General features: G+C 35.0%; 1 protein-coding gene across 1 annotated transcript; it reads left to right on the forward strand.

The window, feature by feature from the left end:
* The first annotated feature begins 6,276 nt into the window (after positions 1-6,276).
* On the forward strand, positions 6,277-13,707 carry LOC143898860 (dynein regulatory complex subunit 2). The gene is made up of 6 exons (XM_077408643.1): positions 6,277-8,501; positions 9,345-9,622; positions 11,763-12,052; positions 12,527-12,649; positions 12,969-13,202; positions 13,448-13,707. Exons 1-6 carry the CDS (start codon positions 8,490-8,492, stop codon positions 13,705-13,707), a joined length of 1,197 nt encoding a protein of 398 aa, XP_077264769.1. The 5' UTR covers positions 6,277-8,489.
* The last annotated feature ends 324 nt before the right edge of the window (positions 13,708-14,031 follow it).

The following is a 14,031-nucleotide window of genomic DNA, read 5'->3' on the forward strand; positions in this document are numbered from 1 at the left end:
GATACCCTGGGAAAGTCTGGACAATATTATAAAATATAAATTATTTTATATAAAATTAGTGATATTATAATATTTAAGTTAATTTATAGTGTGAAGTTTTTAGTGCCAATTATAGCTTATAATATTAGATATAATAATATACGAAATTCACCCCTCACCAAAGTATCTTTCCCCTAGAATTTCCCAACTTCCTCTAGAAATGCATAAAAGTCAAGTATGTGCGTTTATGGACCAGAATCCATAATAAAATAGGCGAATTCTTTCATATTTTGCTTCTTTGTCATATTAGTTTTCATTTTAAATTTAAATGTTGACTGGAACGAGAACAACGATTTTTTAGATAAGATTTAGAAATGGTGAAAGTCTGCAAACAAGTGTGTGTGTGTGTGTGTGTGTGTGTGTGTGTGTGTGTGTGTGTGTGTGTGTGTGTGTGTGTGTGTGTGTGTGTGTGTGTGTGTGTGTGTGTGTGTGTGTGTGTGTGTGTGTGTGTGTGTGTGTGTGTGTGTGTGTGTGTGTGTGTGTGTGTGTGTGTGTGTGTGTGTGTGTGTGTGTGTGTGTGTGTGTGTGTGTGTGTGTGTGTGTGTGTGTGTGTGTGAGAGAGAGAGAGAGAGAGAGAGAGAGAGAGAGAGAGAGTAAGCGAGTTCGTTCGTTCCGTCTTTTCGTTTTGGTGAAGACGTGAAGGAAGAGTCATGTTCATCGTGACCTTGGTAGGAACGGGCGCGTCTCCATCTCTTTTACGTAACGCATAATAAATGACGACAAAATTAACATACGAATTTATACAGGGAATTCCGGATTTTGTCCGGAACATTAACTTTTTTCTATCTCTGCGCGTACTTTTCTGTATCTCCGTTTCCACCTGGAAATGCCACGAATTAGCGTAACAAATCGAGGGAGAAGCGCTAAAAAGCAAAACTCAATACGATCATTGGTGATTATTTAATCCGATAGTTCTTGTTTTTTTAATCAGTATAACTTAATAAATGTCATTATGTAGGTCTAAAACCGTTTTGTCACGGGAGATCTCTGTCGGTTTCATGGGCTATTAATAGTATTAATCTATCGTCGCAAATGCTTTATTTTTGAAACACATTTTTATCTTTTATTTTTATCTCTCATTTTTTATTTCTTGTTTTTATATTTATTTTTTGTTTTTTTGAATGCATTGCTAAAATGAGATTTCTGTAACAAAATGTTAATTGCACACGACATTTTTTTATATTAAAAGGAAGCTTTGTTTTTATGCAGATTTTCACTCTAGTTATGTGCTGCAATTTGAAGTCACAGAGAGTATGTACGAATATTTGAAATCAATGCATTATTCGCTTTGCCTCATACAATATGCTTTGCTAGACAATATTGAATATTTATAATTACACCTAATTATTCGTAAATTAATATTTGTACGAACTCTTTATATTTATATAAGAAATAATAAAAATATTTATGATATTAAAATTATATCAAAGTATGTGTTAATATTTTACCAAGTTTTATACTTTGACGAATTATTATCTTATGATGTTTCTTGGCCCAGTAAAAATTTTTTTGTATAAAAACATATGTATAATGAAAAAATGTAATTTGCAACACGCATCTGCATACTTTTTCTTAAAAGCAACTATGTCTTTTTTTATACCAATTGATTCGCCTCATTATTCTATGCATAAAAGTATTAAGGTAACATTACCGAAAACTTAATGTTTTACAAAATATTTTGTATTTTATATGTCAAAATACTAGAACTTTCAAACCTTATAATTCCAAAAATTTTTAATGAAAAAATACTTTATTATAGTGTTTTGAAAAGCTCTCGAGATTAGCTACAAGAATATGCATTGAAAAATAGGGGTTTCTATTTAAGAAATTAAAGATGTCATTCACGTGAGCTTTATAAACGACCATGGTCAATGACATCATCTTATGTCCCCCTTCGAACCAAACAACTTCTGAAACATTTTTCTCTCCCGGGCTTGGTTTTCGAGATATTCGACTGGATGGATTAAAATGGTCCACTCTGTATATATATATATATATATATATATATATATATGTATATATATATATATATATATATATATAAAACAAAGTCGTGTTAGTTACACCATTTATAACTCAAAAACGGCTGGACAGATTTTAATGATCTATGATTTGTTGGATTCGTCTCCGCCCCGAATAGCATAATAACTAAAAAAAAAAAAAAAAAATTACCGGGGCCGGGGCGAAGCCCGGCGGGGCATGCTAGTATTATATATAATGTAAAAAATATAAAATTGCTATAAATATATTTTTATGTTAGTCCAAATTTTTATAAATAATGTTTTGAGAAGCGTCACATTTGAACATAAACGAAGCGCCATCTCATTGGCTCACGGACTTGTGACGTCACCACGACAAAACTCGATGACATCTCCACAAGAGAAACAGTGTCAGTGTTAAATAATATTGTTTTAAGACGATATATCATATCAATATAAAAAATGGTTGATTCGGGCTTTGTAAAAAGTAATTCCAATAATTTACCAAAAATAGACACGTTTATGGTATGTGAATATGTGAAAAATAATGACAACTTTAATGCTGAGGTCCGCAATGCAAAAATAAACGTGTAAGTTTTTACATAAAAAAATTTATTAAAATTTTAATATATGTATTTATTTTTTTTACAATATTATTAATATGTTTTACACATTTATTTGTTGTTATTTTAGTTCTTTTCGACAAAACTATGGAGATTCCGCAATAGATTATGTTTGTATAAAAGGAGAAAATTCAATATGTACAGTTATAAAGCCAAAGTTTGTCCTGAACAACAAGTTCGAAATAAAACATATTCTGTTATTGTAACAGTTAATGAAGAAAATAAATCAATTATTAATGTGGAATGTCAAGTGCTGTTTCAAGTGGTAGGCTTGATCTATAAATCTGTGATTTTGTATATAAGTTTACTTAATGTGTGTGTATTATAACAAATATTAATTAACTTATATAATTTATTTTACTATAGATGGTTGCAAGCACGCAATAGCTTTTGTGATGTGGATTCACAGACGTTCTGAAGATCCATCTCCTACAGATGTACAATGGTACTGGAAAATCTGTATTAGCAAATGTTGGAACAGTGAGACAATTTATCGAAGCCAACACAAGGAGGGAGAGAGCCGGAAAGAAAAGGGAAGAGCAACGACGGAAAGGAGGAAGTCAGAGGGGTGCGGAATTAATTAAGGGAAGCTGAAGGAGATGGCCAGAAGGGTGCCGGATGGAAGACGAAGGGAAGAGAAATGAGATGTGAGGTCACTAAGTTTGTAAAGGGTTGGGTACGTCCCTACAAAACGCCATGTGTGTTGGATAAAAGGAGGTGTTGAAAAGATGTACAGGGTTGGGCACGTCCCAAATAAAAAAAAACGCCCTTTAAGACCCTTTGGGGTAAATAAAGTATTTTTATTTATCTATCTATCTATTTCGGTGTAAAACAAACGTTATCCGACCTGTGCGCAATATTGGATAACTTTGCGCGTCAATAAAAAAATCAGCGTTTGTCGTACGAAAAAAATACAAGGGTTTTTTTTTGTTGCAAATTTCGTCCACAACAAGATGCATACGATAAAATTTGTCTCAAATAAATTCTAAGGGCCGATATCACAGTCTCCGATTAACGTGATCCTCCGATTAAACTCACTCTGCATCTCTTTCTAACTATCCCAGTAGAAAGAGCTGAAGAGTGAGTTTAATTGAAGGATCACGTTAATCGGAGACTGTGATATTGGCCCTAAGACCTGAAAACAGCAAAAAACTAAGACTATTCCAAAAAATCAAAATTTTTTGCTTACATAGCTACCCCTTAACATACACACTTTTTTTTTTTTAACGTGAGGAAATCTTCAACTACTGGGCTACGCCCAGTAGCCCCCCGGTGTCAGGGGGGAAGACCCCCTCGCCCTCCGGGAAGATGACCTGTTTGAGACATAAAATACCCACTGGGTCATTTTGACCCAGCGCTACTTTGCGTAATTACCACAAACGGGGGATCGATTCTTTTTGGCTGAAATTAAAAAGGTGTATTCTTGCAACACTCAAAATAAATGTAAGATTGTTTGTGAAGGGTTATTAATAAAGCTTTATGGTTCAAAAATTCAAAATATGGTTTATAAACCAAAAAATTGTTTCTTACAAAATATTCAATAACTTTCTAAATTTTCAATATTTTTACGTGAAAATTTAACTGCATACTTTCTGGATTATATACTTTAAGGTAAAAATACGCGCGAAAGCTAACATTTAAAAAAATGACCCGTGATTTTCGAAACGTTTGACGCGGACGGCAGCCAAACACAGCCGGACGCCTGCTGACTTACAGCGACTGTACCACCACCTAGAGAGAGGTTAAAACTACCAAGAAACGACGCGACAGATCCCGATTTCAGCGTTTCAATGATAGATAATGCGACACAATTTTTTACTGGGTCATTTGACCCTTTGACCCAGGGTGTATGTTAAGGGCTACAAACAAACGAACAAGTGGAAACTTGTACATTGTTTTCTCATAGTTTTCAAGTGTGCAAGTAGAAACTTGTTTAAGTGAGCAAGTAGAAATTTGCACATTGCTTCCTTATAGTTTTTAAAAGTGTGCAAGTAGAAACCTGTACTGCTTCCTCTATGAGAAAGCCTGTTTTTTTATGCATAATTATTAGTAGATATTTATTAATTTGGCTTTCTCATAGAGAAAGCAATGTACAGGTTTCTACTTAATTGCACACTTAAAAACTATAAGGAAGCAATGTGCAAGTTTCTACTTGCTCACTTAAACAAGTTTTTACTTGCACATTTAAAAACTATGAGGAAGCAATGTGCAAGTTTCTATACTTGCACACTTTTTTCTATGGATAGAGTATCATTAAAGATATATTGGTGTTGTATTTAGCAATGATCGGTGAAGGGGTTACCAATTTTTGCCTAAAAAGTGTACAAATCATACATGTAATTTTATATATATAAGGTATCATTAAAGGGAGGTCAATTGTTTTGAATTTGGCGAAGATTAGTGAAAAGGTTACCAATTTTTGCCTAAAAAATGTATAGGGTAGACTGAGGCAAATCGGATTACTAATTTTAGCACGATAAAATATAGCTAGTTTAAAATAAAACACTAATGAAAATTGTCTTAAAACTTATATTAATCCGATTGGCCTCAATCTACCCTAAGTTATTTGATGGATAGAGTGTCATTAAAGGAAGATTGTTATTTAATTTGGCGAGGATCGGTGAAGGGATTACCGATTTCTGCTTAAAAAGTGTACCGTATAAAATGTACGTGTAATTTTATATAAAGTATTATTAAAAGAAGGTTGTTTTCCATTTTACGAGGTAAAAGGATTACCGATTTCTGCTTAAAAAATGTGTAAGTTATTTGATGGATAAAGTGTCATTTAAGAAAGGTATTGAATTTGGCGAGGATCGGTGAAGGAGTTACCGATTTTTGCTTAAAAGTTACATGTATTAGTTATACATGTAATTTTATATAGAGTATCATTAAAAAGTAGAAATCGTTACACATTTTTTAAGCAGAAATCGGTAACTCTCACCAATTCTCGCAAAATTCTATACACTATAATTGTATGTCCGTTTATTGTGTATCCCCGTAGGGTTTACAAGGCGTTTTTTACGAGGAACGTTCCCAAACCTCTCACAAACACCTCTTACACATTCTGTTTTAACAACAATTTTACAAAAAAGATTAAACCCCTTCCTTCTTTTCCTGGCCTTATGCGACCTCACAATAATCTATTTCCCTTCTCTTAACTCTTCCCTCTTCTTTCGCCTCCCCGTTCGCCTCCTTCCGCCTCATCCTGTCTCTGTTCTTCCTTCCTGTCTACTTCAAGTCATTGGTCTGTTGCTCGTCGTCCGCGCCCATGAGGAGCTTGTCCTCCATCTCCTTCAAAATCTCCTCCTCCTTCGTCATCTTTACACTTTTGTTCTCCTTCGACACCCTCACCCTCTTGCTCACCTCCACCTTCCTTCCTACTCTCCCCTCCCACTCCACTCTCTCTCTTATCCTCTCCTCCACCGACTTGTCCTCGTCTATCTTTACCCTTAACCTACTTCCCGCTTTTCTTTCTCTTCCGTCCTCTGCTCGGTCCTCGTCGTCCTCTCTTCTCCTGTCACTGCATTGAAATTGTTAGTGCTTATGACTGTCCCTCTATCATTACCTGCCTCTGTTCTTCCTCCCCGCTTTCTCTTCCCTTTTTATCTACATTATTCACTTACTTTCTGTCTGCCTCTCTTTCGGTACGTTCCTTTTTCTCATTCTACTACTATTTCTACTTCTAACCTCTCGCTTATGTTTTTCTCGTCTTCCGCGCTTTCCATCAGTACGCCAACTTCATCGCCTCTCCTTCAGGTCTGCCATCCCTGCCCGCTCCCAGCGCCGTCTCTCCTCCCGTCTTCGCTCTGCGCGTGCGCCCTCTCGGCCCGTATCGTTCCTCTTCAGGCCTGCCAGCTCTGCCCTCTCACAGCGCCGTCCTGTCTCTCCTCCCGGCTCAAGCCTGCACCGTTGCTGCGCCTCGACGCCCCGCAGTAGTGCCAACCCGCTCTTTTGGAGGGGCCGGCACCCCGCGCCGTCTCGGCCGCAGTCGGTGTTTCCGCGTCCTACGCCATCTCCTCTCACCGTTTTTGTCTTGCACTGCAGCCTTCCGATCGCGTTCTCGCCAGCACGCCTGCGCGACCTTCCGTCTCCATCGCTCTCATCCCCTCCTTCCGCTTTCTCCCTCGGTCCTAACCTATACGTCTCTTCCTTCTTGTGTCTTCTCGTTCTTGCTTCACTGACTGTTCCGCACGTTCCCTTCAATTTCTCTTCTTCCTCTATGTTTCCTCCGTCGATCCCATCGCTCCCTCGAGGTCCTCCTTCCTTTTCCTTCCTTTTACTCCGTTTTCCCTGCGCTTCCTTCCATGAGCCGTCTGTTCGCTCCTACCGTCCGCCGGAAGCTCCCCTATACCCTATACACTATAATAAAAAGCTGTCTTCCATTAAGAATTTCCTGAGATATTTTATTTTGTTATGATACTTTTTATATAAAATATGAAATCAAAAAGATGAAGATTAATCCGCCAATGATAATTTAAAACAGGAACCTTTATTATAATTGACGCAAATGGCGAGTAACAATATCGCTTAATCAAGACGTTTCGACCCGGGGGAATTGGGTCCTTCTCAAGTGTCTATAGCTGGCATGGAACTATCGCTCTCACATGAACATCTTATGGATATGAAGATTTTGACCGAAAAAGTCATATGTGTCAAAAAATGTTCGATATCGTAGAGCACCTTGATGTGAATTTCGTAAAGTTAAGCAATCTCGAGTTACTTGCTCTAGACAGATCGTCATCTTTTAGCCGTGTGACTCCGTGTGTGGCTGTTCGGACTTTATACGTTATGCATTTTAACATTATGAAATTCGCATCAAAAGGTGCTCTACGATATCAAACATTTTTTGATATATGACTTTTTCGGTCAAAATCTTCATATCCATTACGTGAGAGCGATAGTTCCATGCAAGCGTATAGACACTTGAGAAGGACCCAATTCCCCGGGTCGAAACGTCGTGATTAAGCGATATTGTTACTCGCCATTTGCGTCGATTATAATAAAAGTTTCTGTTTTAAAATATGAAATATCTCATAGTTTTTTACTTTATAATCTTGATACTTTTATACGCACAATAATGAAAATAAAACGTTACGTTAAAAAAAACAATAAGACCTTATTTATTATTAGCAATTTTTATTAATTCTATTATATTCTTCAGTCTTTTCTACCCCTATTTCATATATAATTCTTTAAAATTTAGTTAATGAATTCTTGAGTTATAGTATATGTATAGTAAACTTAGCTGTTTTCTTTTACAGAAATCGGTAACCCCTTTATTATTAACAATTTTTATTAATTCTATTATATTCTTCACTCTTTTTTCTACCCCTATTTCATATATCATTTTTTAAGATTTGGTTGATTAGTTCTGGAGTTATAGAAATTTCGGTAAATTTGGCACATACACACACACATACATACATACGGACATTTTTTTCAATGCGATATTTCAACGTTTTAGAACACTGAACATATTGACATTAAAAACTTAAAAAACAATTTTTTCTTTGGTTTTTTCTACCCCTATTCTACCCCATATATAATTTTTTTTAAATTTGGTTGATTAGAGCCAACTTTTTATACGCACGAATTTACGAAAACAAAGCTTCCTCTATGAGGAAGCAATAATTTGTGAACGCGAACACCTTGTTACGGCTCTGTACCCTTTCATTATTTACGTTTGATCAACCATGATCTCTTGTTGGACGGAGTATACATACATACATAAATTTTCATATAAAAGAAGAAAATCACGAAAAACGCATGTTTCACAAATAGACAAATTTAGCCTAAAAATTTTTAATCGAGGCATGTGCAATCTTGTAATCACGACGCAGTTTAAAAAATGCATCCAGTGGTAAGTAAGACTGGTATATACGGAAAAAACGGTTTTGCTAAAGTATCTAAAAATTTAGCTAAATAGTAAAATTAATTTTGTTGCACCATAAAAGCATGATAATAATGCTGTAAAAATGTTCTGACATTCTAGCAACCAGCTTGAGCGTTCTACAATAATTATTTTGATAGTCCAAAAAAATTATTTTTAGATCTGTATTCAAGTAAATTTTTAGATACTTTAGCAAAATTGTTTTTCCCTTTTATAACAATTTTTGCATCTTTCGAAAAGTTGTTCCTATGCAGAAGAATAGTGACATTGTGATATGTAATACTTTTTATACGTAAAAACTATTTTTCATTATTATAAAGTTATCTATAAGAGAGTAAATTTGTAATATTTTACAAATTATAATTTTATAATTTTATAAATTTGTAATTTAATCAAACTGTAATTTATTTTATATACTTATTTTTATTTATGTTTAATTTGTACATTACTATTTTACTTTATATACTTTACATAATTTATTTTATAAAAATCTATCCGGGAATTTTTTCTGCATACGCGAACTTTGCGAGAGTTATTGTTTCACTTGGAAAAAAAGATTTTGAGACTGTGAGAGAGTATGATATATTTACAAATATTTATTGACCAATCGAGAAATTTATTGAGCGCGAGAATTCTATCACACACGATCAGATAGATATTAAATAATTATTGAAGAAATTAACATTTTGTAATTTAACATTTAATATTAATAGTAATTTAAATATTTATTTCATTATAAAAAAGGCCTCTTTTGCGTATATGTAAAGAAATGCTCTTTATCATGTAATATATATTTTCAAAAATATATTAAAGATACCGGCTTCAAATGCGAAAGAAGGAGAGACAGCGGTTAGATGGCAGGAATTACAACAGAGGGCCAAGACCCAAAAGCAGCATGAAGCTGAGGAACACGCTCAGATGTTACGGAAAGAGCGTCTAATGCGCGAGATTGAGCTCAGTACTTTAAATACAATGCGTTACCGGACGTTATGGTGGGAGATGATGTTGAGGATCAAAATTCCGCGGATCGCCGAAGACGTGGAAATTGCGTGGCGTAATTTTGACCGCGCTCTCGATATCAAGGACTACAGGTAATCATATGTGTTACATTAAATTAAATTGGCTAATCGCGGCGATAAACTAGTTTGTTTAGTGCATTCTCATCAGAGTTTCACATAGCAACTGAATAAAATTTGAATAGTGGTTAAAGAAATATTTTATCTTCGAACGGATTTTCCTTTAGTATCGATTACTTCACTGTGTACAATACATTGCACCTGTAGTATTTTTTGGATTAGATTCCGATAATCCTGGCGCCTTAATTTGACGATGGTTTCTGGTAGTACTTTTAATGCTGAACAAAAAATTATATAGGTCTTATAGGACTAACACTGCTCTGGTTTTCGAGTATACAGTGTTAAAGTTGGTAAAACTTTAGATTAAGGGCGACCTCACCGATTTCAATGACCTTGGCTGCGGTCCACTTGACGCTACAAATTCTTTAGAGCGTCCTTCTTCTCTTTCTTTCTTCATTGAAAGAAAAGAGAAGAGGAATGCTTCGAAGCATTTGTAGCGTCAAGTGGACCGCAGCCCTTGATATACGAGGTGTGATCAAAAAGTTCGTAGAAAAAATTTTTTCTGTCGACGTGGCAATACTGTAGGCTTCTATGGTGGTTTGGCATCTAAGGGGAAGTTTTATGCTGCGTTTCCACTATACGCGTCGCGTCACGACGCCGCGTCATGAGTTATCCAATCAAAACGTTTTATTTTATGACGTCATTTCCGACGCAAGATCTTGTCGGAAATGACGTCGTAAAATGAAACGTTTTGATTGGATAACTCTTGACGCGGCGTTGTGACGTGACGCGCGACGCGTATAGTGGAAATGCAGCATTAGGCTGAGTTTCCACTGAGCGCGTCACGCGTCGCGTCGTCACAAGTTAACCAATCAAAACATCCCATTTCGATCCCGTCACAAGAATGTAATGAAATGGGATGTTTTGATTGGTTAACTTGTGACGACGCGACGCGTGACGCGCTCAGTGGAAACTCAGCCTTACTATGCTTTTCTGTGCCAGTATTTGTAAACTTTTTTGCGCGATACTTTGAAGGCACACTATTACTACGTTTACGCGAGCGTTACTTCTGTAGTAACTTACGATATATCACTCGTTTACGCGGAGTAAATTATCGTAAGTTACTACAAAATCCCGTTTACGCGAAGGAAAATTTCGTTTACGCGAAGGAATTATCGTAAGTTACTACAGAAGTAACGCTCGCGTAAACGTAGTATATTACTATTACTACGTTTAACGCGAGCTTTACTTCTGTAGTAACTTACGATAATTCCTTCGCGTAAACGGGATTTTGTAGTAAACTTGCGATAATTTACTCCGCGTAAACGTAGTAGTAGTGTCTATAGTTTAACAATAGTGGAGCGGGGGGGGGGCGGAACCTACTGCCTCCACGCATATGGTCGCGGACAGAAAGGTTGTCCGAAAGGTTGTCCGACTTTGAGCCGTATTCATAGAGTATGAATACGGGTGTATAAGTCGGACAACCTTTCTGTCCACGAGTCCACGAGTTTACACACTTTCCACGCGAAACGATGATGAGGTGTCACGAGGTGGCACTTTTCAATATCCTAACTATTCTCTGCTATAACAAATTATTTCTATTACAGATATTAAATATTTTTACACAATGCGCAACTTTTCATACGAAAGCGACGAAAGAAGAAAAAACGGGTTTTTAACTTTTCACGCGAACCGAGGTTCACCCCCACCCTCCCTGCTTGCGAGGGAGGGGAGATAGCCCCTCCCCGCCTACGTGTGTAAGTTTATACACACACTTGAAGAATTATTTAAAAATTCATATTATTTATTTTTAACTTTAACACTATATATCTTGAAAACCAGAACGGTTAGCCCGATAAGACCTATATAATTTTTTGTTCAGTGTTAAAAGTACTACCAGAAACCATCGTCAAAATATTAAGGCGCCAGGGTTATCGGAATCTTGCCATTTTTTAAAATGTTACGCTATACGCTAATTTATTTGTACTATTGTTGGAAGCAAAAATAGTCGAAGAACATAAACCGATTAATAACCGATATCATAAAGTCTTCAAATATAAAAAAAAAGGATTTTAATTTTAATATAATTATTATAGTTGACGAGAATTTGGATTTTTCTACAAGAAAAATATTTTTACTATCCAACCTTTTTCAGAATAAGTTTTTTAATGGACGAGCTAGCTGAGGCCGAAGAACAGTATCAAAAAAATACAAGATCACATATTGAAATCATAGATCGATTATTGAAGTCGTATAGAGAGAGACTGGAGCGCGAGGAAAGAAATTATCGAAGGGCTTTAAATGAGGCGCTCGTTCAGACGGATGCCGGAATTAACAAAATCTATTATCAGCAGAACAAAGTCGAAATTTCGTTACAATCAATTACTCACGGCGTTCAGCGACAGTTAGAAGAGTCATTGAACAATGTCAAAAGCATCACACTAAGTATTAATATTGCATAAATTTTATATTATCAGAATTTTGCTCGCTTCCAATTCTGTATAATAATTGTACGTATATCGTAAATAGCTTGAAATATGAAACTTATTTAACTTATGTTAAAACTCATGTTAACGCGTTAATAACAATAAGTAATGTATTTAACGGTGATTTATTTAACGAATGTGGTATTTATAAAAACTATATAGTATTTTAATATTTTAATATTTTCGAATCAAAGAGTGCATGATAGCCGATGCTTTCAATTCTATACTATAATTGTACATATATCACAAATAACTAAGAATGTAAAACTTAATTTATACTAAATCTTATTTTAATATGTTAATAATAATAATAATAATAGGTGATTTATTTAACGAAGGTGGACCTTATGAAAAGTATAGCATTTTAATATACTTAAACGATAAAGTATACGATAGCCGATGCAACTTTATGCAAGTTTTTAATTCAATTAAGGTAAGATTGATGCATTCGTGGAAGACAGTAAGGATATACGAAGAATTTCTGCGGCACAACTTGAAAATCAGTTGCAAGGCTCCTGGGAAAATCTTCGACGAATTCTGTCGGATTACCAAAATAGTAAGAAAATATTTATTATTTTTAATAGTGCGCATTTCACTGCCTTTTTACATTTGCAATGAATTTTGTTTATATTTAGTGCTAAATATTTCTAATTTAAATAAAATTATTAATTATAAAATAAGAAATTATATATTATATTATTATTGCCTGTTAGGCAATTTCATAATTATAATCAAGCAATATTTTATAACATTTTTAAAATGGGATTCAAAAATGCAAATATCGCAACTGCACGTTTATCAAATGCAAATTATTTTTATGCTAAGGTCATATCTAATAGACAAGCTAATATTTGATCAATATGACATCATTCTAGAAACGAAAAATCACAGAAAATGTTACGAGGCACTCAAAGACAAGGACAAGAAAGACCAACAAATAATAACGCAACAATTGTTACGTACAGCGAGCCTTTTCGAAGAAATACGCAAGTTTCGAGGTAAAATAATGACGTACGATGCCACAGCCAAGAAAGAAATCTCTGAAATTCTGACGGAACATGACTTCTTCCAGAGAGCTTCCTGGACTGTAAAAAATCGCCTCCTTTCAGGTGCGTATATCAGACGCGTTATTTAAACCCTTGATGGGTTTATTGACAATTTTTAAATTTTTAAAAATTTAGTTTATACCTTGTAATTTTTAAATGCGTGAAAACCAATTGTTACACAACAATGATATACTACTGTTACATCTTATTTTATATTCTATTCACTATTAAATCGTAATATATATTACTATAATTATTGATAAACAATTTTTAGCAATCCCATATTGAGATATATAAAACGATTTCAGAGCAGACGAAAGACAAGAATCAATTGAAAATATTGTCGATCGAATATAACAAGACGATAAAACATTTGGAGCGTCTTGTAGTTAAAGGCAAACAACTACTCACACTTATGCAAATCTGTCGCAAGTACGAAACACAAGATGAGAAAGTAATCCCGTTTGCTGGTCATATGGAGTCGGAAAACTCGCAGACTCTCTCGTCGCATCAAATTTTTTCTTTGTCAGACTGGGATGTGTCTTGCCAGGTATACACGCACATCTAATAGAGTTGTTGACTTTTTTAAAAGAACACACTTATAGATTACAGAAAATTTTCAAGATCTGATGAATTTTTGGCGGCGATTTGGTCTTGCGCAAATAACTATTATGCAATTGCAATCGAAGAGGAATAAATTAAAGGCTGAGTCGAGTCACTTACGTGAATGTATCAGTTCTTACATGATGCAAAAAAAATGAAAAAAGTATAAAATATATAAGTTAACTCCCGCTTATGGCAAATAAATTACATCTATTATGTTTTAATATAGGTACAATTACACTGTACAACAAAAAAAAGCACAGAACAAACTTTATTGCAGCATTCGATA

This window comes from Temnothorax americanus, unplaced genomic scaffold (genome assembly GCF_048541705.1).
Source record: "Temnothorax americanus isolate GAGA-0224 unplaced genomic scaffold, ASM4854170v1 Scaffold24, whole genome shotgun sequence".
Classification (NCBI taxonomy): Eukaryota; Metazoa; Arthropoda; class Insecta; order Hymenoptera; family Formicidae; genus Temnothorax; species Temnothorax americanus.

What these genes read in the sequence shown, in the direction of transcription:
- LOC143898860 (XM_077408643.1), top strand. An exon ending in CTCGATATCAAGGACTACAG is followed by an intron (nt 9,623 to 11,762) that starts GTAATCATATGT and finishes AACCTTTTTCAG; the next exon opens with AATAAGTTTTTTAATGGACG. An exon ending in AAAAAATCGCCTCCTTTCAG is followed by an intron (nt 13,203 to 13,447) that starts GTGCGTATATCA and finishes AAACGATTTCAG; the next exon opens with AGCAGACGAAAGACAAGAAT.